This window comes from Protopterus annectens, chromosome 11.part0, assembly GCF_019279795.1.
Source record: "Protopterus annectens isolate FY-2018-M chromosome 11.part0, PAN1.0, whole genome shotgun sequence".
Classification (NCBI taxonomy): Eukaryota; Metazoa; Chordata; order Ceratodontiformes; family Protopteridae; genus Protopterus; species Protopterus annectens.
In genome coordinates, this window is record NC_056745.1 from 1,448,576,494 (window position 1) to 1,448,602,491 (window position 25,998).

A 25,998-nucleotide genomic window follows, 5' to 3' on the forward strand; every position below is an offset into this window, starting at 1 on the left:
CTGCAGACAGAATTCAATGTCATCAGCTTTTAAATCAGGTTCTCTTACACAGTCAGTGCTGTTTTCTTGTCGATAATATCCAAAATCACTAAAAAAAGAAGAGTACAAGTTTCTAACAACTTAAAAACTACTAACACTAGGCAAAACAAAGTAGCATTTTAATCAAATATTTCCCATGATAACACTTTCAAAAACACAGAACTGCAAAACAGTAAAGCATTAGCTGGAAGATCAAATCCTAAGACAAATGTAGCAGTAGAAAATGAATTATAACATAATCAGAGGAATAAGTGAAATATATATTTTCATGACAGATAAGGACCACAATGGCCATGTAGTCTGCTGAGATTTTTACTTGATAAATGACAGGTTGTAATTATCTAGCAGCTTATAGCCCCATTTACATTTAGTTCTAATAAAATGGCTTATGCCTGACCCATTCATTCCTGAATCCAATTTCCATATTTCAGCCTTTTATCTCTTTAGGAAGATTGTTCCTATCAGTCACAGACCCTTTCTGTGCACTAGTATTTCTTAGTATATCTTCTGGACTGTCCACCTTGTACCTATACTGCTCAACCGTACAGATTTTTGTAGAATGTACAGATTTTTGCCTTATAATTTTGGCCTGTTCCACATAAAATTTGTGGGTTTCTGGCAAATAACTGAGGAATGAAGCCACTAAATAATGACTCATATTTGAGTTTCAGACTTCATATCATTTAGAAATAAATGCTAACACACACCCTGTTATTCTAGCAACTTTCTAAGTTTATAAGAGCAATATTTAAAAATTTGTCCCTATTTTTGGCCCTTTGTCCCCTCATTATTTTAGGCTTTGTCCAGATTTTTTGCACTGAGAGGTTGAGAGGTATGCTTGTAACTCATTGCATGCCCTCTTTTTTCATCTGGATACACAGCCTATTGTGATTATAACCTATATTTTTGTTTAATATCACATCTTTATTTCATCAGTGTCACAACTTCGGTTACAATTTCCGTCCATGTCTAGGTATTGGTACCGGTACTCCCTGCTTTTCATTTCACGATGACGCACACCTTTTTGTTTTACAAATTCATAAATTGCATTTGTGTTTTTCTCATTCTCCACTGCTTTTTTAATTAAACCTTTTCCCCACTAATGGAGTTTTTGCACAAACCATGTTTTGGCAGGATTTTGTGTACATTTTACCTTATAAACTCATTGGTTAGTTTAAATGCTTGACAATGAAACCTCTAAGGTGTTCATCTAAAATCCTAAATGCTTTTTCAGACAGATGAAAACAATCATGCCTAATTTATGTCGATATTTCTTGATATTAAACTCAATCATCAAAGAAGTTTCTATTCTGTTTAAGCATTTGTTGATTCCAGCAGTATATTCTAAGGCAACACATTATGCAGTTATTGCTTTTTATTTTGGTTCACTCCGAAGTTCTGAGTGATATAAAATTGCAAAGATCTGTATATATTATTTCTTTGTGTAACTTTTTAACAACTGCCAGCATATTTAAAAAATATGATCTTTTAACTCATTTACTAACTAATGTGGCTGATTTTCTTTGAGTATGGATGATCCTCTCACTTTTTTCAGTGTTAGTCATAGTTTGTCAATTCTCTTTTACAAACGTATGACAATTCAACATTACTGCTTACTGAATAAAGAATAGCATCATACGACTCTAACTAAAATCTTAAAAAGTAATATTAAGGAATGTTATTAAGAATATCTGATAATTGTCTCAAGAAGTACTCACAGAAAACCTCTATTGCATGTTTCCCAAATTTAATTTGGTGGGAGCTGCACACCAAAGTGAAGAACTTGGTGAACTAGTCCAGCCTCAGGAACAAGGCTGGCAGGCCATTAGGACAACTCGGCATGCAAAACTTTCACAGGTCCCCTCAGTATGTCCTCCAGTCCAAGAATGCAACATGGTTGCATTCCTCACCATTTCTGTTGTCAGCCATGTCAAGAGGACTAAAGCTAATGTTAGTCTGTTGGCCAACATCACGACAGAGGAAGTGGAAGCTTTAGGAGTGTCAGTAAGTGGCCATACATGGACTTGTCATCCAGATGTCTCATCATTGTAAGAAGATAAATTTTGCATCTGGTACAAGGAGGTCCATCTTTGGTAATAGCAGGGCATTGGCCAAGCTAACAGTTTGAAGTGTCTGCCTTATATGAATAAATTCCATGCTAATGACTCATATTTGGACTCCATGTCCAAAGGATGACCTGGAACTGGATATCACATCCAGCTTATGGTGTCTTATTAAAGAGTTGAGAAAAGGCCAGGAAACTACTGCATATGTATCATACACAGCTATAATTCATAAAAAAGCTTGAGCTGTAGCAATTGGCCTAGGAGAATTAGCCTTTGGATCAGAAGAAAGGTCTTACTGTTCTTGAAATTCAAAATGTAAATGCAGTCATTTTGCTAGGATCCTTTTAGCAACTTTATATTCATGTTTATTGTTAGTGAAGGAGATGCAGGGTAATGCATCCTTCCAGACAGCTATAGTCTTGTGGATGTAATACCATAGCTAATGGTGCACATTCATATACTGAAGGAATTATAGTTCATGGTTAGAAGGCTGAGGGAATTAAAATGCAAGGTGTATGCAATGGCTGAAGCTAGAGTCTGTAAAAAGTTTAGATATAACAGTAACCATCATTACATAAGGAAATCTTGCCTTTATGGCACATCTATAAGGGAGACAATTGGATAGGGCTTGTATCTCATAAAGTCTCCATTTTGAAGTGATGGCTACTAGGAAAAAATATCTTCCAAGAAAATAATTTCAGTTCAGTGGAAGCTGCAGGCTGAAATGGAAATACAGCCAGCTTCTTCAACACAACGTAAAGGCCCAAAGAGGGACTTGATCTCCTTATGGTGGTCTCAGAAGAAAAGTACCTTTAATAAATGCACTGTATACATATAAAGAAGACAGGGATAAAAAGTCAGCAACCTGTCTGAAATCTGATATGGCTGCCAGACTGGCTTTGATAAAAGACTGACTATATCCAAAATCAAAAATGGGCCCGTGTTCCAGTACTGATGGACCTGGAGCAGTAAATGGGCCCGTGTTCCAGTACTGATGGACCTGGAGCAGTAAATGGGCCCGTGTTCCAGTACTGATGGACCTGGAGCAGTAAATGGGTCCAAGGATCCAGACCTTTGGAAATTGCTGAGATAGAGAAGTATCTACTTACATTTTTAACATCTATGCATCTACTGTATATGTATATCTGGGTCTACTTTGAAACATCTAAAACCCATATAATTTCATAACATTGAGACCAGAACATCTAAAACCCAAAACATCGAATTTCATAATATCTAACACTACAAATCACAAGAAAATAACATCCCCTCCACATATAATGACACCAAACTACCAAAGACACTTTTTACTATGTTTCTGCAGGGGGCAAGCCCCCCTGCACCCCATGGGGGCTCGATCCACCCTGTAAATTAACTATACCAACTCCAAGATCACACTACAGTGGGATAAAGTTAAATTCCTAACCCCATTGTATCAAGCCCTCCTGCAGAAACATAGTAAAAAGTGTGTTTGGTAATTTGGTGTCATTATATGTCGTTATATGTGGAGGGGATTTTATTTTCATGTGATTTGTACTGTTAGATGTTATGACATTCGATGTTATGGGTTTTAGATGTTTTGGGTTTTAGGTGTTTTGGTCTCAATGTTATGAAATTCGATGTCATGAGTTTGAGATGTTTCAAAGGGGACCCATATATATTTATATATGTATCTACACACATAGACTCTCACACACACACACACACACACACACACACACACACACACACACACACACACACACACACACACACACACACACACACATATTTATTTGTTTTAAAGTTAACAATTTGAACCACTGAGGAAGGAAAGAAGGAAGCGAACGGTTAGCCAAAGAGGATGAATGTCCAGATACGATTTGCCTGATGGATAAGAAAGTTGGAGCCTGACAGGGCAGAGAGGAAATGGCTGCTCCAACAGGTGATGGAACCACACTTGTCAAAGCCAGAATGATGCCAATGATTTTTGACTTCTGTTGTTTGTTTGAACTTCATCATCAAAGGAAATGGGGAAAAGTGTAAAGGAGTCTCAAAGACCATTTCTGGAGCAATGCATCCCTGGAGAAGTCTCTTGTTAGAAGAATTGGGGTGATGAGTCTTGAAATGTCCATATGGTCAAAAAGGACTACATTCATCTCCAGTATATGGACATCTAGATTTGACTCTACAGGTGTCCAAACACTTTGGACAGTTTGTCAGTCAAAATGCCCTCTGTGATGACTGCCACCAATGAGAGGGACTCTAGAATATGTTTGTCCCACCTGAGTTTGAGGGGATATATCCACCATTCCACATGTTTTCTGCACGCTCTGGATATTCATACCTGCTGGAACATGGGATCTGATAACTGAGACCACTGGAATTTAGTTTTTCTTGCAGCTTATTTGCTTTGTCATTGAGCAGCATACAATAAATTATTTAGCAGTTTTCTGTGTTCTCTTTGGGAGCGGGAGGGGTAAGAAGTTAGCAAAATAATACAAAAGCTGTAGAGATAGACTAAAACAAATGAGACTACTCTCATATTTGAGACAAACATGTACAGTTAAACAATACCATTAGTGCACCACAGACCGGCAATATAATCATGTAACAACCACAGTGAAGCCTCAGATGAGCACACCTTAGCTGTAAGTTGTGCAGCATAAAATATTTGTTTCTAAAGTCTGTACCTAAACTGAGAAATTAAATTACCTGCTACCAGATGAATACTGGATTTCCTATTAAGCCTCTAGGCATGACAAAAGTAGGAGTAACTCAAGTCTATTCAGAAACAAGAATAAGCAAATGGTTACAAAAGGAACAGAGTCACTAGACAGACACTCAAAGCTTGGAGTTAACACATCTACACTGAGCTACACTTTTAAACTAATATTATTCTGCTTTCAACATAATGGTTTATAACTATCTGAACATGCAGGTCAAATTCCTTAAACTAAAGTGATGCACTGTTAAAAGCCAAACATTTCCTTTTGCAGCTAAGAGGAAATGGATAACAGAGAGTTGAGGCTAACATGTATTTGAAACATATATTTGGCAGTGATTGCAAATATTAAATTAAAAAAAGAGAGTAATTTAAATACTGTCAGGACAATGTAATTGCAAGGAGAACGACCATGACTGGAGTCTTATATTTTAGGTCCATCATATCACCAGGAGCGGCCTTAGGTCAACTGGTGCCCTAGGCAAAAGGGCTCCATGGCACCACCCACCACACCATCTGGTGCCCCCCATCTTAGTCTACCTACACCAAATAAATACTGGAAAAGCGCCCCTACTAGAGCGGCGCCCTAGGCGGCCGCATAGTTGGCCTATGCCTAAGGCCGGCCATGCATATCACTTAGAAAAGTTTGTCTCAGCTTGTTGGGTAAACAGTAATTTGCAGTCCTTTTACTCAAAAATAATTTTGGCTTAATGTGATTTGCCATCACACCATTTGATAAGTCGAGTGCTGTAATGTATTTTTCTGCTTGCCCTTAGTTACATTTTTTGGCCACTTTTGGGGAACATGTAGTACATCAATAGACTTTTATGGGGCACCTTCTCGCATGCACATTTGTGTACCCATTAAAGTCTATGTATGCGACACACACTTTTCCTCTGCTAACATGACTGAGAGTAACGCTTCATATATTTCCTCAGTGATATTAGTACAAGGAAACCATGTAGTTTAAAAGTACTTTTTGACATGAAGGAGAAGATGGAAACATTCACTGATGGGGGAAGTACTGTTCGGCAGTTTGTCTATTACATGCTGTGATGCTAAGGTAAGTCACTTTAAAGTTAATTGTCTAAGTAAAAAGCTGCACTGTGTGCTATCAAAAAAAAAAAAAACTATGGTGCTTAATTAAACACATGTAATCTGAAAAGGAGAACATTTGTCAGGTGTGCTTACCTGGTTAACAAATGAATAAAAACAATAAATATTTTGTAGGGAAATTACAAAATATGCTTCTTTATATGCTCACTGAATGAAAAGCCTCTATTTTAGTTAATTAGCTGTAGGTCTCAAATTGTGCCAGGAGATGGCAGCATAACACAAACACAAGCTAGAGTGGATAATAAGAGGAAAAGGACAAGTAAAAAAAACTTCAATGAGCTTGTAGAGCTGAGAAAAACAGCTCTGATTATGAAGGTGTTGAGGTAAGTACTGAGTGCTATTTTACTATTTATACGTAAATACTAGGTTAACTGCCCTGAGGGGCTATTTTAAGCCTAACCAGTAATCTGAAGTTAGAACCAAATGCTGGTACCTTGCATCTATGAGGTAATCACCGTAACCATTATGTCATAGCCAACTCTGTTAATCATCTCTGCGAAAGAGGTAGGGTTTAGCTGTACTTATGGAGTGTGGATATTCAAGCCTTGTGGTAGTCATGCACTGAAGATTGCACATTGGGTGATGGGTTGGACAGTGGGCAGAGGATAACAAAACATTTTTTATTGTTGTCAGGATAGCACTGCATTGGATTACACTGATCCTCCCTATTCAGTCCTTGGACACTTACAGTAAGGACTTCATTCCTTGCAGTACCCTTGTCTGAGGGGTAAGTCAGATAGCTAATGAGGATTTCGGAGAAGAAATTCATCAGGGCTCTGGCGCATGTAATGCCAGATCACTAGAGGGGAACAAAGAAAAAAAAAACATAACCAGCTCTAACCTTGGAATATATTAAGGACTGACGTTTTTCCTGCATCAGATAAATTGACATTATCTTATTGAAAATTTGTTCTAACATTACTAGAGAGAGGACGTCAGTAACACAACTGTTTATAAAATATATAGTTTTTTGTGGTATCCATGGGGGGAAGACGCTAACAGTACAGCAAAAGTACTTTAAAGCTGAATAAGCTATTTGACTATGGTTGCTCCTTTTCAAGGTGTTGAATGTTGTTCATGTTCAGAATATTTCACAATCACAACTGAGTTGTCATTAAACCAAAAGTAAAAATTATGTATAGTTCTCCTAAACAGGTAGTTAAATCACTGGATTTATGCTCCCCCTCAAACGCGGACTTAAACAAAGTAACATCAATTACTCGAAGAAGTTGACTGTGCTTCTTTATATTTGAAATCATTTATTTTATTTTATTTTTATTTTATTTTATTTTACATTTGTTGACCGGGCTAGTCTAACTGGATATATTTCCATTTTCAGTAGAGGCCCGGGGAGAAAAGCTCCAACATAGTATAAACAGTATTATGCAATTATATAACAAAAACAAGTACAAAAAAAATAATAAGAGGTATATACAATCAAAAGAAGACATACTCAAAGTAAAAATACAAGTAGGTCAATAATATAACAGTTGTGAGATTGTTTGATAAGCGAGGTACACTATAGTTCATTGTTGGTTAACATAAACAATTGTGGTTATAAGTTTTCGGAGACCAGATATTAGCATACAGAGGGGTATATAGAGTGAGATGTAGAACCATAGGCAGTAAAAAGAAAAAAGGAAAGGTGGTTAATTAATTAATTAATTAATTAATCAGAGTTAGTGCAGGGACATAACCAGTGTGATTTTAGGTGAATTTTGAGTTTTTGCTTAAAGAGTGACAGTGATGGAAGTAGAGTTAGATTAGTAGGTAGAAGGTTCCAGTGTTTCCCAACAGTATTGGAGAAAATGCTGTCGCCTGACAAGTTATTGGACTTACTTATACTAGCAAGTAATTTACCTAAAGAGCGTAGAGAAATCAGACTGTTATAAAGGGTAATGAGGTTAGCGAGAATTGGAGTATTATTAGGTTGGTAAAAGATTTTGTGAGCAATGGTGAGTTGGGAAAAAGTTAGCATGTTAGGGAGTTCAAGCCAGTCAAGCTGCTTAAGATTCAGACAGTGGTGTGTTTGAAATGCATTGCCAGTGGCAAACCTGGCAATATTGTTATAGGAGTTTGATAGTTTGAGAAGATTATTTTTTTTTAGATTAGTATAAATAGGAGAAGCATAGAGAAGAGTTGAGATTAAGTGAGAGTGGGCAATGGTGGTTCTAGCTAGAGGAGTTAGGAAGGGTTTGATTCTGTATAAGGAGCCAATTTTTCTGTTCACTGCTTGAATGGTGTTATTTATATGCATATCAAAGTTAAGGTTGCTATCAATTGTGACTCCTAATAGTTTGGTAGTTTGTTCGGGAGAGATAAGGGTACCGTTGTTAGATATAATAGAAAAATCAATAGCAGAGGACCTACTGGTGGGTGCAAAGAGTAGAAGCTTGGTGTTTTTGGCGTTCAAAAGAAGGCAGCGTTTTAGGAACCAGTGTTCTACTAAGTTAAATATTTTTTGAGTTAGATAGAGTAGTTCAGATGTGGTGTTAGCAGAACATATAAGTGTGGAATCATCAGCATATTGAATGCAGTTAGCTTCAGGGACTGCTATGTGAAGGTTGTTGATGAATAAAGAAAAGAGAAGAGGTCCTAAAATGGAGCCCTGGGGGACTCCAAGGGTGACTGGTAGGAGGGATGATAGTTTATTTTCCCAGAGAACTGCCTGTTGCCTATTGTTAAGGTAAGACTTGAACCATTGTATAACTGGGGGATCTAGAGCAAGAAGTTCAAGAGTATTTATAAGTAGGGGATGATTAACCATATCAAAAGCCTTTGAAAGGTCGATGAAGAGAGCAGAAGAGAGGATGTTGTTATTACGGTTCTTATAAATGGAGTCAGTGAAAGAGAGTAGAGCGGTGGTAGTGCTATGAAATGGCATCATCAACCAAAATGTATTCTGTATCATGTCATGACATATATTTTGATAAATTTGCTAGAAAATGTCAAATAATGAACAAAAAGAGAAGTAGGGGACTAAAGGCTGGTCTAGTATCACAGAAAATATCCAGATATGAAAAAAGTACAATCCGGCCAACACGGCAGTTAACATAAACTTTAATAAAATGAGTTAGAATCACCACCAAAAGAATAAAAACAGATAAGCGCTTTCGCACATAGGTGCTTCTTCAGATTTAACAAAGAATAGAAAACAGATGATATTTAAACATAAAGCAACCAATCACAGATTAAAACAAAGCAGTAAATCAGTGACGCAGAGATTTGGCTTTCAAAGCCAGTTTTAAAGGAATGCAGCCATTTAAACCAGGGTACTTATCGGCTTGTAAGCTGGATATCCACTTTAACTTGGCTACTTCGGTTTTATTAATAAGATCTCCACCTCTTATATCAACAGCAATAATTTCTAGTACCATAAATGTAAAATAATGACCATTATTAACCTTGATATACTTATGCTGCGGTGGTGGTGCTACAGTAGCGTTGTCGCCTCACAGCAAGATGTTGTCCCATTCGATTCTCAGCTAGAGCAACTTCTGTGTGGAGACATGTGTGAATGGGCGTACCTTCATTGAAGGTTGTGCGTCAGGGATGGCAAACTTGGCACGTAAAAAAATCTACTGCCAATCATTAGAGGACCGGAGTTCCGCTGTGGCGACCCCTAACCAGGAAAAGCCAAAAGACACAAACAAACAATTAACCTTGATATGCTTATATAAAGCATTTAGACTGTTCTTACTTCTGATATCTTGAAGGTGCAATAAGACGCAGTCTTTTAAGAGTCTGTTGATCTTGCCAACATGAAATGCTTTACATAGCCTGCAGTTAGTTAAAGAAAACAAGTTACTGGTTTACAGTTTGCATAACAATAAACAGTAAAAACTCTCCATGTTAAGAGATGTAAAAAACATTGGTACAAGACATCGAACCTCAGGCTTCGCAGGCTCTACATGGAAAAGTATCTTTCTTGTTAGACTCGTTGCCAAGCTTCTTCTGAGGGCCATGACATAGCTGTCTCTTGAGAAACAAATTGTTTTTAAAAACGAAGCTAGGCTTGTCACCTACTACTTCCCTGATCTTACCATGAGAGAGAAGACTCGGCCAGTTCCTGGAAATAACATCACATACAATACTGACCTCACTGCTGTATGTAAGGGGTACTCTACATCTAGGATGTGGATTCCTACACTTACGTGTATTGCCCATTTTCCTTCTAAACTAAGGTTTAACCCTAGCTGATCTCAGGGATTGAATCTCTGATGAAAAGCATTCGATCTCATGTTTCCGATAACCTTTCTGCAGAAAATCTAATGATAGCTTATCAGTAGCCAACAAACTGTCATTGTCATCACTGTGAAGTCTAGATGTCCTAAGGAACTGGTCTTTCAAGATATTATTAAAGATCTGTGTAGGGTGCATGCTGGAACATTGTAAAATACTATTTTTCCAACAGCTCTTTCTATGCAGTGAATTTTCAATAGTGCCCTTTTCATTAAGCATTAAAGATAAATCAATGAAATATATCATCTTATTAGAATAATGCAAAGTGAATCTAAAACACTGACTACTGCTGTCTAAATAATTTACAAAACTGTGCAGGAGATCAACAAATCCTTTCCATAAAATAAAAATATCATCAACGAAATGCTTGTAAAAAAACTAAATGTGAGCAAAAACATGATTTGTAGATACCACTTCATCTTCCCAATTGGCCAAAAACTAGGTTTGCATAGCTATTCAGACAGGGTGTTCACATGGTATCCCCTAGTTCCTGCTAATAGAACTCTCCATCAAAAACAAAACTATTGTAGTCTAAAATTAATTCTAACAAAATGCACACCACATTGATATGACTACTGCTAAAATCAGTGCTCTAACATAAACAAATTATTGCTAAACTCCAAATCAAAGTCATTGGGTATGACAGTAAATAAGGTACAAATATCAAGAGTCACCAAAAACAACTCATCATTGACATACTCAATTCAAGTAAGACAGTTCCCCAGCTTCTGTAAAAAGTCCTTGGTATCCTTAAGGATAGCTGATGCCTTGTCCAATAGCACCCTTAGTTGCTGTTCAACAAAAACAGACAATGGTTCGGTCATCCATCCATGCCCTGAAACAACAGGTTGCAATAGGGGATTTAGAGAATTCTTGTGTACTTTAGGTAAACCACGGACAGATGGAATTTAAGAGTGTACAACTGACAAATAATCAAATAATTCTCTGGACAACATACCAGTCATCAAGAGATCATAAAGGTGATCACGTACCTCATTAATGAACCTGATGACAATAAGAATTTGATGGCTATTGATAAGCTGTCATTAGATTTTCTGCACAGAGGTTAATTTAAACATGACATCAAATGCTTTTCATCAGAGATTCAATCCCTGAGATAAACTACTGGTGATCCTTACTTTAGAAGGAAAACAGGCAAGGTGTTTGAATGTCAAAAACAGTGTTCTTCTGGATGACCAAATTTACATGTTATTTGTAAAGAGAATTCTGAATGCATGTTGTGCCAGGGTCAGCTGACCTAGATGTGATGTGACTGTGTTCCAGGGCCGGGAGAATAGAATGTTCAGTGCAGCTGTTTGTTTACTTTACAAAGTCTGATATGAGATGGTAGAATTCTTGTAGCAGCTCCTCTTACTTTAAAAAGAAAATCTGCTATAAAAGCAGGCTCTGAGTCAGTTGTTCAGTTTTTTATATTCAGTTGTTTCCAGAGATTTTAGCAGCAGTAATCCAGTTGTTTCCAGAGTAGTTGTTCCAGTCTCTGAGGACAGACAACGGCCAGGAGTGTGGACATAATTCCTCATTTTCCTTTGCAGAAGTAAGAGTATAATCTTGCCTTGCTGAGTTATTTACATCAGATAAGGAAAGTTAATCTTCAAATAGTCAGGGAACTGCAGCTAGTTAGTTAGAGGTTTTCTAAAATCAATTTGGGGTCTATCTAACAGTATTATTTTCATATTTCTTGTGTCTGAAACTCTGTTTTTTTATTGGAATCAGTTATTCAATATTTACACATTTTAAATCCTCTTATTTATTGTTAAATGCTTTACTACCTCTCATAATGGCTGGTTATTTAGTAAATACTTTTAATAAGCTGAGAGTGTTTATGCCTATTGTAATAACACCAGGACCACTCAGAAAAGCCTTACTGCCTGGGCTACATGCTACCATTTGTATCAATATCTATTTTGCCCAATTTAATTGATCACCCCTTTTGAAGAGTACTGTGGTATCTGACTGGTGACAGCGGTTACCTTGCAACTTGAGCAAAGAAACACAGTAGGCGAATCTGTGTCAGTCTCCCAAGTGTGTGTGTGTGTGTGTGTGTGTGTGTGTATGTGAGAATATCAGATACTTAAGAATGAGTGTGTCAAATACTTAGAACTGGGACACAGTGTTCTGCAGTGGTTAGTGTGGAGACTTATTTGGGGACCTGGAATGAAGCATATAGTCCAGTCCCAGGATTGGAACCTCTTCCTGGTGTACTATTAGGGGAAATTGTGTATTTCTATCTCTGCTTTTAGAGGCACTCTCTTACCAGAGACAGTGGTGAGGATTGAGACTCCTTAGTTACTGCCCTGGGGTAAAGAGGGCTCATCACACTAATATGAGTTTGAATCTCAAATACCTGCATCAGGTAAATGGACTCTTTTTGCAGCAGTTCTTACCACCAGCGGTGGAGTTCTTTCTGAATCTCCGGGAATGTTAATACTGCTACTTTCCATATATTTTCTCTCATAGGTGGAATGCAGTTGTGTGACTAATCCCAGACTTTTTGTCTTTAATATCTGTAACAAGTTTAATATGAAATGATGGTTTGGAGGAGCATGTTTTCTACATAAAAGTATAGTCTTTAATCGCTCTCTATGGTTATCTGATGAAAACATCCCATACATATTCCAAAAATACCTCTTTTGAAAGTAAAATTTATAAATTTGTTCTACCAAAAAGGCCGAGTCCTTTCTGAGTCACCAATATTTTAATAGACATGTGTCAACCAAGTTGTTAAAATTATCATATTACTATAATTCCATTCTTCGGCATCAATAGACGTTTTGGAGGTCAAGCTAACCTTGCTTAAATGTCTTTTTACATAATAAGAAAGTGTCAATCAAAATATGATCAGAATTAGCCAAGAAGGGTACAGCAAAGCCCCATGATATCCTACTAGTGCTGTGAATAAAAATTTAATTAAAAGTGCTAGTTCCTTGAACTTTATAGGGTTGCTTGTAACCATTGCTGTGACCATCTGCAACAACTTAAGATCTGAGAGGAAATTAGCTGGCCTGTTATATTAGGATAGTTTAATCACAAATTATATCATAACCTTTAGTAAAAGAGTCTAGGAAGACATCAAAAAGATGTCCTCTTGGTCACTTCCAAGCTTTGGCTGTTGTAAAATCATACAATTATTATACCCCTGCTGACAGATTTTAACTCTTATATCAAAAATACAGCATCATTGCTTTGAATAAACCAGACAATACTATATCATTGCAAACTAACTTGAACCACCACTTCCTGTCCTAGAAGATATGTCGTTATGATACATGTCATATCACTTAAGTACACATAGGTCATTTTCAAAGTTAAATTACATTTCTATGATCAATAAAATGTCAAATGTTTTCTAATAAACCAGATAATATAGGTTGTATTCATTTTATTATTCTGTGTGCATTACACACGATGAAAGTGACATTATTCAACAAAATTGAATACTTCTCAAATTTTAGTTGAGAGACACCCCAAAATGCTTTTACAGTTTGTAAATTTATTTCCTGCATTCCCTCACTGGTATCTGTCATTTGGTTATACTTAAAATTAATGTTTTTTTACAATGTTGCAATTTCTTAGTAGACAGCAGGAGAGGCATGAATGTCTACATATAATATCTATCATATCTTTCAAAGAAACTTTTCCCAAAATTATTAAAGTTCCCTACCAAAATTAACAGGACAGATACAACCTTCCCTCATTTATCTACAGGTGGCATTTTTAAAATCATTTAACTTTTAACTTTTGCTCTGGAGGTATGGTGACAGTCACATGTCCCCTATTAATGCTAAGAAGTAGATTATTTCTGCCTCTTAACAAAAATTAAAGAATCACTCATGATTAATATTTGCTGAATGGGTAGATATTTGGTAGGAGGGTTTACATTTAGTTTATGTCTTTTCTTTTATACATTTTGGCAGGAATGTAAACTCTGATTTCCAAAGTACATCTTCTATGTGGTGATTCTTCCATAACCTCAGAAAATTATACAGACAACTGTGAGCCTGTTTTCTACTGTAATTTTCATTATGCACAATTTCCTAACCCATCTGGACCTGGTATACTGTTCAGCAGGAAAGATGCTGTCATATTTTAGCAAATTTTTGGCTGTTCTTAGGTTTGCTTATTTCTGACTCCATTCCCTTTGACAACACAGTTTATATATTTAAAAATGATTATATTTTGAATGAACATGAATTAAAATTATAAATAACATAAAAACAAATAATATAAATAAAACTATATATAGAGTCCACAAGAAAATTTGATTAGACAAGCCCATTAAAACGTTTCCAATAAGTCTCTTAAGTTTTTGCCAAGATAGCTTCTTCTTCTTATTATTTATTTTTTTAGACTTTATGGCTAACTTCAGCAGATTTGTAGGGTTAACAGAGTATGATTGTAATTTAAACTTCTTTTCTATATTTATTGTGATTTTATGATTTAAAATTTCTAAATACTTTTGATTCACTTCCTTTAATTCCAAATTTAGCTTTTTATCTTGAGGCTTTAAGTTCAACTTTAAATGATCAATTTTAGACTGCAAAAAAAAAAAAAAAAACAAATTCAATCCAGAAACCAAGAACAGTCACACTGGTGGGAAAAGACTTCAGAGTTGAGTACTGCTCAAAACATAAATTTATTACTTAAAAAAATCATAAAACAACAATAGAGGTAAAGTGCTTTCATCCTCTGGTAACTGGACTTCATCAGAACAATTACCCATAAGTTAAGAAAGGTTTTTATACATCATACTAAATTGATTGATTACATAATATTCAAATTAGTAAAATTTCCTCAGAGTGCCAGAATAAACAGCTACAATGTTGTCAAACCTGCTAGTAAAAACATGTGACAGTTGCAAAAAAATAATTTGCAACAATATGCAGTGCACTTACAAGATCACTGCAGCTGAAATTAAAACCATTTTTTCAAAATTTTATATAATACTCTTAACTAAATGCTTTTCTACCCTATGTGACTCATATCAAATGTGTGCCTTATGGCATCAATGCATAATTACCCAAAATAATATCCAGCTTTGAGTTTTAATATGCTGGAGATTGAAACATTTTCATTTAAACCTGGTGGCTGGGTGGCATTGGTCCTAAGTTGACATTTAAGTTCTAAAAATTCTAAGAAGTCATCACTTGGTCCCCCCCGCTCACCTAAGTTAACTTGCTCAATAATGCAAAGCTTAAACTTGTGTGTGTGGTTGGATTTAATGTGCCTGTATAGGCGTTGTTTTCATCTTTCTTTTTGATGTTGCATATGTGTTGATATATCCTTTGCCTGCATTTACATTTAGTTTTCCCTATGCAGAATGCTGTGCAAAGTGTGCATAACCCTAGATAAACAACGCACTTAGAAGAACATGTAAACCTGCCACTGGGTTTTATGTACCCAAAGCCATGTATATTAAAGGAAGAACCTTCCATGACATACTTGTATTGATTACAGTTTCCGTACTTGACCATTCTTCCCTTATTTTCCCGTCTTCCCATTCTTTCCAGTATCAATTTAAAACGAGGAGATTTTTTGTATATTACTACTGGTCTTTTTCCCACTGCACTAAGGTGGTCCGGATTGACTTCAAAGATAGTCCAATTTCTTTCTATAATCTCTCCTAAGTCATCAAATTCATGAGTGTAAGTCAACACCATTCCATTGTTGAATTGATTACTACTTGTTCCCTGTACTGTGTCACCCATGCTATCACTAGGGGTTGTGCGTGTAGTATTAGGCCTTCCTAATAATGGAATAAAGTGCCCTGTGGGCCTCTTCCTACAGACTTCATCAAAGATTTTTTTCAAAAACAATTTTGGGTATATCCTCCGTACAAACATACCTTTAAGTGTTTCTAATTCCACCTGGAATTCATCATTTCCTGACACCATTCTTGCTAGTCTCACACATTGCCCCTTTACAATTGACTTTTTTTGGTGTAGTGGATGCATACTCCCAAAGTGTAACAGAGAGTTGGAATAAGTAGGTTTCCTTTATATAGTTGAATCAAATCCTCTCTTAACATAATTTTTGGTAACTGTTACATCCAAAAATGTACAGTGTACCCCTGAATATCCATGGTGAATTTCAAGAAATCTGTAGTAGTAGTATGCAAATAGTCAAAAAACATATCCAATTTATCTACTGTGTCAATCCAGAAAAAAAACATATCATATAAAAACTTCCCTAGAATGTCCAACAGCCCTTAAATTCTGAATTAAGCACATAGTTATATTCCCAATAGAAAAGGACTGTGTTTGCAAACATGGGGGCACAAGCTTTCCCCATTGTCACTCCTGTCTTCTGCCGAATGTACTGGTCCTCAAACCTTAAGAAGTTGTTTTCGAAGACTGCTTCAGTGAGTTTCCTGAGCGTATTCAGCTTTCTTTGGCTCAGTGTAGTGTTGTGCCTTAGGTAGTCATAAAACCAGTTTGTACCTGTTCTATGTGAATAACAGAGAAGAGATCCTGCACATCGATAGTAACAAATATAATCTCTTCCCTAAACAAATCATTGGTTATTCTGTTGAGGAACTCCTAAGAGTCTCTTACCAGGACAGGGTTTGTTTGTAACACAGTTTTTGTATAACAATCTATGTATTTTGCAATGTACAAGGTTTTTGATGCCATAGCATCAACTATAGGATGCAATGGAAGATCTACAACACTTTTATGAACCTTTGGGTTCCTGAATATTGTGGGGATCTTGGGGTTACATATGTTAAGGAAATTGTGTTCTTCAATAGATATTTGACTATTCAAAAGCATGTCCTCAAGAATAAGATCTATTTTGCAACAGGCTATATTTATTTTGTTGATAGAAGCTTCCTCGTAGGTTTCTGAGTACAAAATGCTGAACATTTTGTTTACATAATCATTCCTATCCATTACTACCAACTCACCCAACCCTTGTCTGGCTTCATAACACACACACTTTTGTTATTCATTATTTCATGTAAAAGTGCTGCTTCCATGTCACTCAAATTGTATTGACTTCTTGCATGCTTAGTTTTTTAAAATAATTTCTAAAGTTAAATTCATGCAACTTTTCAAAGAGTAAAACTTTAGGATGAAAGGGGGGGGGCTTAAAAGTACTAGGTCTCTTAACGGAGTTGGCAGAAAAGGAATTAAGTTCAACTTGCCTGTTGTCATTGAAGTATAACCTAAAGTTAATTTTTCTAGTGTATAACTTTAGCTGAATCAGTGCTTCTTCAATTTTTATACTTGTGTTGGGTACAAAGGTAAATCCCTTTTCAAATAAATTTGCCCAGTTTACACCAGTGTTTAACACACTATAGTTGTTCACCTTAAAATCTCCTTGTGCATTGTGTATAATGGTATACTTGTTTAGTTACAATTCCTGTAATTGCGGTTGTCTCTCCCCCTCCATACTGTTCCACCTCTCTGTCCCATCCCGTCTCCCTCGTTGTAAGAGGGCATTCAGCTCCCAATAACTCAGGGGTGTCTGATGGTGTTGTGCCCACTCCTCTCTCTCTGTAAGCCTCTGTGAACATCTCATAGGTTCATAGGTGTGTACTAGGCTAATGGCCCTGGAGCCTTTACAAGCCTAGCCCGTAGGATTACCCTGGCATCATGCCACCTGATATTAGGTCCCGGTACCTCTTTTGAGTAGAGCCACTGGAGTGATCCCCAGAGTGAATTTTCTATTTCCCATCCACTCATCAAGATTTCTCTTGAAGAGGGCCAGTGGCTTCCCTAAAGGGGATTCATCTTGATTTTGGTGTATTTCAGGTTCAGTAACTTCTTCTAGCAAGTTTGCCCCCCCCCCCCCATTTACATGGTCTACATGGGAAGCTGGTATTTCATTTCCAAAGCTTGGTGGTGGGGGGTTGATAGGCTACACCTTTGTCATACTCAGCTCTATCTCTTTCAAGTTTTTATTTTTTTATTTTTTAATTTTCTTATTTTTCATCAATAAAATATCACTTTCAATACTTTTAAGCATATCATTGCATTCCTCTAACTTACTTTCAAATCATAAATCATTGTGCATACTTTAACTTAGTCTATTAATAACAATGTTAAGTTCACACATTTGTCTATCATAATCCTTTACATGTAGTTCAAGCAACTCACATCCATGCCAACAATGTCAACAGTTCCTGCTGCAGTGTAGAGTCCCTTTTTAGTCTAGTGGGATATTTCCATACCCGTAATCCCTTTGGTACACGCTCCATACGTGGGCATTTTCAAAAGTAACTTGCTTCAGGCTGAAGCTTCTTGAATTTATACACATATTCCCCAAATGATTTAAACTGCTGGTGAAAGTTCCCTTACTCAATATGCATTTGTGATGGTTCCCCTGTCCAGGATACATCATTAGCAAGCCAGTTTGTAAAATCAACACTATTCCTAGGCTCCTTTGAAGCTCTAGATGTGCCCACAATAAGGCTAGGCTGTCTTGTGTCTGTTAACCTGTAGTTTGAGTTTGTAGGACCCTCCTCTGGTGTTCGTTGGTGAGGTGTAATTCCTGTAGCTCCTAAACCATTGCCTGATTGGCTAAACAGTACACCACTCAAATGAGTTTCATTCAGATCTGGCCTCCGTAGTTTCAAGCCAGCCAAAAGGTTTTGTGTAAGCTGATTCACCAAAGCTGTTAAATTCCCAACTCTTGCTGCAAATGAGTCATACAGCTGCTGCATTCTGTTAAGAGCAGTTTCAACTCCAGCTTCCTCTTCCATTAAACTGAAACAACAAATTCAATCCAAAAACCAAGAACAGTCACACTGGTGGGAAAAGACTTCAGAGTCAAGTACTGCTCAAACCATGACTTATGGGTAACTGTTCTGATGAAGTCCAGTTAACAGAAGACGAAAGCGCCTAACCTCTATTATTGTTTTAAGAGTTTTTTTTAAGTAATAAATTTATATTTTGAGCAGTACATGACTCTGAAATCCTTTTCCTTGGATTGAATTTGTTGTTTCAGTTGAATGGAGGGGGAAGCTGGAGTTGAAACTGCTCAGAATGCAGCAGCTGCATGATTCATTTGGAGTGTGTTAGGAATTTAACAGCTTTGGTGAATCAGCCTACACAAAACCTTTTGGCTGGATTGCAACCAAGGAAAAGATCTGAATGAACTTTATTTAAGTGGCATACTGTTTAGCCAATTGGGAGACAGTTTAGGAGCTACAGGAATTACACCTGGTCAATGAACACCAGAGGAGGGTCCTACAAACTCAAACTGCAATTTAACAGACACAAGACAGCCTAGCCTTAATGTGGGCACATCTAGAGCTTCAACTGAAGCTAGGAATAGTGCTGATTTTACAAACAGGCTTGCTAATTATGTATCCTGGACAGGGGAATCATCACAAAGGCATATTGAGCTAGGGAACTTTTGCCAGCAGTTTAAATCATTTGGGGACTATGTGTATAAATTCAAGAAGCTTCAGCCTGAAACAAGTTACCTAAGAGACTAGATGCATGTGGAGTGTATACCAAAGGGATTACAGGTATGTTATGGAAGGTTCTTCCTTTAATATACATGGCTTTGGGTACATAAAAACCCAGTGGCAGGTTTACATGTTCCACTAAGGGCATTGTTTATCTAGGGTTATGCACACTTTGCACAGCATTCTACATAGGGAAAACTAAATGTAAATGCAGGCAAAGGATATATCAACACATATGCAACATCAAAAAGAAAGATAAAAACAACACCATATATAGGCACATTAAATCCAACCCTATGCACCAGTTCACGTAGGGAATGCTTTTGATAGTGCAGTACCCTGTGCTTGTGCAGTTACATGCAGTCAGGCTTGGAGACAAGCAGGTAAGTCTGGTAACCTGGGGAGACCCAGACAGACTGCATACTTGCAGCCAGGACTGGTGAGGTGGTTACTTCAGGGGAGGGAACTACCCTGTAGCAGTGAGACTGAAGGTGAGCCACAGCTGCTTGGGGGTGCTGATGGTCCCTTGGACAGAGTGACTGCAAAGGTAGAGGTGAGTAGTAGTACCCAGGCTGACAGTGAGGCACCACTGTCAGAGGATGCCAGACTTCCTGTGGAAATGGAGCTGGGAAGGGTTACAAGGAGAGAGTTGAGACAGGCTCAGCTCTCAGACCCTACATTGCAAGGCCTGAGGCAAGTAGCTAGGGAGGCATCTGATTCTCAAGGAAAGGGGGAATCTGTATACTAGGACAAAGGGTTACTATACAGAGAGTGGACCCCTGAGGGAGGGCTAGAAGGTGAGAGAGTACAGCAGTTGGCAGTGCCTAGACCCTACCATCTGCTGCTTCTAGCCATAGCCTATGATATTCCCTTTGCAGGTCATATGGGCATAAAACATACAAAGAGGCATATTATGCAAAACCTCTGTTGGCTTGGAATTTCCAGAGATGTAACAGGGTACTGCAGGACCTGTGAGGAGTGCCAAAAGGTAGGCAAGGCAGGAGACAAGGTGAGATCTCCTTTGATGCCTTTGCTAGTGATTGAGGAGCCATTTCAGAAGGTAGCTATGGATATTGCTGGTCCTCTGAGTACCCCAAGCTCCACAGGGAAAAAGTATATCCTAGTGGTAGTGGATTATGCTACACGATACCCTGAGGTGGTGGCTTTGTCCTCCATTGAGGCAGAGAAGGTGGCAAATGCTTTGTTAGAGATTTTCAGCAGGGTAGGTTTCCCAAAAGAAATACTGACTGACAGAGGTGCAATTTCATGTCAGACCTGCTGGCTTGTCTGTGGAAGTCCTGTGGGATGAAGCACATGAAGACCACTCCCTACCATCCCCAGACTAATGGTTTTGTTGAGAGGTTAAACGCTACAATCAAGTCCATGCTACGGGCATTTGCAGATCAGTTTAAGAGGGAGTGGGACAAATATTTGCCCCATCTGTTGTTTGCTTACAGAGAAGTTCCCCAGGACTCTACAGATTTTTCACCCTTTGAGTTGCTGTAGGGGCATAGGGTGAGGGGACCTCTAGATTTAATTCAAGATAAGTGGGAAGGTGAATGTGAGTCTCATAAGGAGTCTGTTGTGGCATACGTCCTAAACCTCAGGACAAGGATCAGGGAACTCATGGGCTTGGCCAAGGAGAACCTGGCAGAAGCCCAACAACAGAAAAAGGTGTGGCATGACAGGAATGCTTGAGTTAGAGAGTATGCTGTGGGGCAGCAGGTAATGGTTCTCATTCGTGTCAGACACAGCAAGTTGCAAGCAGCTTGGGAGGGACCCTACAAGGTGGTAAGAAAGGTAAGTGATGTTAACTACATGGTGGAACTGCTAGGCAGAAGGCAGGGGCACAAATTGTACCATGTTAATGTGATGAAACCTTGCCATGATAGAAAGGCCCTTATGCTGAGTATTTGCAATGGATTGCAGGAGGAGTCTGAGAGAGATCTGGGGACTGATCTCCTCAGTGATGCTCGGGCTGACACCTCAGTGGAAGGGGTAGCAATGTTCCAGCAGCTATCTCCTACCCAGATTCAAGAAATCTGAGCAGTGTTGCAGGAATCTGGGGACATGTTCACTGGGAAACCAGGGTGCACCCACCTGGGGCAGCACCAGGTGGATACAGGACCCCAAAGGCCTATTAGGCAGGCCCCTTATAGAGTGCCTGAGAGAGTCAAACAGACTCTGAGGGAGGAGGTACAGGAGATGTTGGAACTAGGGGTGATTCAAGAGTAGAACAGTCCCTGGGCCTCCCCAGTGGTGCTGGTGCCAAAGAAGGATGGCAGCACCAGGTTCTGTGTGGACTACAGGAAATTAGATAGTCACACAGAGTCAGATGCTTACCCCATGCCTTGGACAGATGAGGCCCTAAAGCAGCTGGGTGGGGCTACGTATCTTGCAACCATTGATTTTACCAAGGATACTGACAGGTACCCTTGACTCCCATTGCTAGAGAGAAGTCAGCCTTTGTGACTCCTTTTGGCTTGTATGAGTTTACAAAGATGCCCTTTGTGATGAAGAATGCCCCTGTGACTTTCCAGAGGCTGGTAGATCATATCCTTACAGGAGCAGGAGGGTTTGCCCTTGCTTACCTAGATGATATTGCCATCTACAGCCTTTTCTGGCCAGAGCACCTTCAGCATGTCAGGGAAGTGCTGGGCAGACTACAGAGGGCAGGGTTGACCATTAAGCTGAGCAAATGTCAGGTGGGTACAGCAGAGGTCTCCTACCTAGGACATAGAGTGGGGAGTGGTAAGATAATGCCAGAACCTGCCAAAGTGGAAGCCATTCAGGCATGGCCTGCACCTGTTACTAAAAAGCAGGTGAGGGCATTTTTAGGGACAGCAGGGTACTACAAAAAGTTTGTCCTCAGTTATAGTACCATAGCTGCTCCCCTCACAGACCTGACAAGGAAGAAAGTACAGTTTTGTACCTACCATAAATGTAGATGTTCGAGTGCTAATGCAGCTGCAGTCATAATAGATGGGTTATCCTGCCGTCAGGCGGGTCCTCGGTCGGCCGAATTCCAAAGTCTAGGTCTGGCGTCGGTTGTCGTCGCTTCTTCCCTGACGTCAGTGGGGCAGGGGTATAAAAGAACCAGCCGACGCCATTTTCTTCAGTTTTTCTTGACTGAAGAAAATGGCGTCGGCTGTATCTTTACCCTGCGCAACGTCGACTGACGCCGGACTGATGGCAGGATAACCCATCTGTTATGACTGCAGCTGTATGCACGATGAACATCAGGACAGATAAGGTAATGTGGATCCCAGCATGTGAGCAGGCATTCCAGATGCTTAAAGAAGCTTTGGGAGGATCCCCTGCATTAGCCAGTCCAGATTACAGCAAAGAATTTGCTGTGCAGGTGGATGCTTTGAACCATGGGATGGGGGCTGTACTTAGCCAGATTTCTTCAGAGGGGGAAGAGCACCCAGTGGTTTATCTCAGTCGTAGGCTCCAACACAGGGAAGAATGCTATGCAGCTGTAGAAAAGGAATGTCTAGCCATAGTGTGGGATCTGCAGAAACTTCAGCCTTATCTGTATGGAAGGAAATTCACTGTTATGACAGATCACAACCCCCTAACATGGTTAAACAGAGCCAGCCAGCAAAATCCCAAGTTGCTAAGATGGAGCCTGGGGTTGCAAGCATATGATATGTTCCTGCAGCACTGCAGTGGGATTTGCAATGACAATGCAAATGGGCTCTCAAGACAGGGAACGGAGTAAGGTATACTCAGATAGACCTAACTCCCTCAAGCAGCGTTTCTCAAGGGTCACTTGAAAAACTAGTTTGAGTTCTCCAGGGGGGGGGAGATATGTGAAGATTGGGTGAAGATGGGTGAAGGCTGCCAGCCTATCCAGATAGAATTTTGGAGATAATTCTGTCATCTGTAAATATTAATGTAAACCACAGGCTTGTTGTCTTAAATGGTAAAAATAGTGTTACATGTAGAACTGGAAAATAATGTAACAACAGTGCACTCTACTGACCAAGTAAAGCATGTTGTGACCCTTTGATGCTTAAATTCAGAGTCAGTCTGTCTAGAGTGAGGCATCCTGCCTATTGTTTTAAGGCCAGAGTTAATGGCCAGAATTTGCATGCATAAATGTCCTTTATTGCTGTGGTTTCTGCCCAGAGGTGAAGAATGTAAATGTAGTTTCTGTTAGCCTGGGAACCCAGGGAAGTGTGAAGTATGATGTAATGTGAACCAGGAATCTGATTTTAAAAACAAAGAGAATCAGAGAGCATTAAGCATTTCTGTCTTGACCATCCAACTCACCAGCACTGTCTTGCTCTATATGTAAGTTTACCTTAGACTTGTGTTTTCTCTTAGAAATAGCTAGAAACTAGACTAGACTAAGTGTTTTTCTGTGATGTCAGAACATTACTACTGAATTATTTTAAGTATTTCTCTGTGATATCTGTACTCTTGACTAGCACCGCATAGTAGAAAGTGTTGTCTTGTGTTTTGATTATTTGTATTAAATATTTTTAAACCCTTTCAACTGTGGCTGTTTTTGTAGAGATAATTTAAATCTCTTTAGAGTACTTGCATGCCTTTGGTAAAATTTTACAAAGCCACTCTAATAGCTTTAGCTCTGGGCTATACTACCAAATGGATAATAATATTGCACAGTAATAACTGAACACCCTTTTAAGGGCCTTTGAGTAGCTGATAAATATTAGTGGGTTGTGGCAGCTGGTACTACCGTACAGTCTGGGATAAAGGGGCACAGCTGGAGAACCTGTGCCAGCCTTTCCCAGGAGTGTCTGTGTGGTTGTGTAAACTCTTCTCAAAGTGTATATGTGTGTGTGTGTGTGTGTGTGTGTGTGTGTGTGTGTGTGTGTGTGTGTGTGTGTGTGTGTGTGTGTCAGCTACCTGGGCAGGGACACAAAGTACTGGTTGGACAGAGAGGGTGCTGGAAGTTTTAGCTTGCCCACTAGGCTGAGATCTGGATCCTATAGCTGTGCCAGTGGGGAGTCTTACTGGGGACCTGAAGAGCAAGGGAGTGACCAGTCCCAGACTGGCTGCAATCTTTGTGTGCTCTTAAGGGAAATTGGACTTTATTGTGTGCATTTGTTAACCTTTCCTCCTATATGAGATGCCCCTCACTGGTGTTAGTGGTGAGGATTGAGGCTCCTTGATTGCTTGGCCAGGGCATGGGCATCACAGTCACATAGGGTAGGAAACAATTTAGTTAAAAGTATTATATAAAAAACTGAAAAATGCTTTTAATTTAAGCTGCAGTAATCTTAATTGTACTGCATATTGTTGTAAATTAGTTTTTGCAACTGTCACATGTTTTTACTAGTAGGTTTGACAATATTATAGCTGTTTATGCTGGCACGCTGAGGACATTTTACTAATTTAAATATTACGTAATCAATCAATTTATTATAATGTATAAAAAGGTTTCTTGACTTATGAGTAATTGTTCTGATGAAGTCCAGTAACTAGAGGATGAATGCACTTAACCTCTATTGTTGTTTTATGAGTTTTTTAAGTAATACATTTTTGTTTTGAGCAGTACTCAACTCTGAAGTCTTTTCCCACCAGTGTGACTGTTCTTAGACTGTAAAAAAGTTAATTCCTTATCCCATAAAAGTTAATTCATTAACCCATTCCTTTTTAATAAAGAAACCAACTCTTAATCCTGCCATATAAATACTCTTTTAAGGTGTCCCTCAAAATAACATCTGAAACCTCTCCATTATTATTAAAATATATAAATATATTTATTTCCTTTAAAAAACATTCTTTAAATCCTTTTATTTTTACTATATAAGCTGGCATTCTTTGCCAATAAACTAAATTATTAGATGTTACAGTAAAGTTAAAAGAGATAGCATTATGATCAGACAATGGGCATGGAATTATAGCTAATTTGTTAATTTTAGAATATAATTCACTAGATGCAAAAGCTTTACCTATAGTTCATAGGTTCATAGGTAGGTACTAGGCTATCGGCCCTGGGGCCTACACAAGCCCAGCCAAAAAGGTACCCTGGCTTTTGCCACCCAAGAAAATTATTTTCCTGTGCCACTGTCGAGCAGAGCCACACAGGTGATCTGTAAGAATGAGTATAATTAAGAGAGTTTACTAATTTTAAATCATGAATATCTTTTGAATTCATTAAATTAGTGAAATAATTTAATTGTTTTGCTTTTTTATCTTTAGTAGTATCACATTTTGAAAGAATACAAAATCACCAGCAAGTAAAATTTCTCCTTTTGCATGCAAAGTTAAAATATCCAAGTATTCCTTTGCCACTTTAGAACCAATTCCCTGGATCCAGTAAACATTTACAAATGTGTAAAACGTTTTGTTAATCTCAAGAACTATTACACTCTTCATACTATTTTTATCTGAGTACGAATCAATTAACATTCAGTGATACA

General features: G+C 38.4%; 1 protein-coding gene across 1 annotated transcript in view; it reads right to left on the reverse strand.

Moving 5' to 3' along the window:
- The window catches only part of LOC122815897 (sortilin-like), a 1,006,054-nt gene that overhangs the window by 185,850 nt on the left and 794,206 nt on the right, over positions 1-25,998 (reverse strand). Inside the window, exon 17 of the mRNA XM_044088743.1 lies at positions 1-88. This exon is cut by the window's left edge and continues 29 nt beyond it. Within this exon, the coding sequence (XP_043944678.1) occupies positions 1-88 (88 nt within the window). The remainder of the gene's footprint in view (positions 89-25,998) is intronic.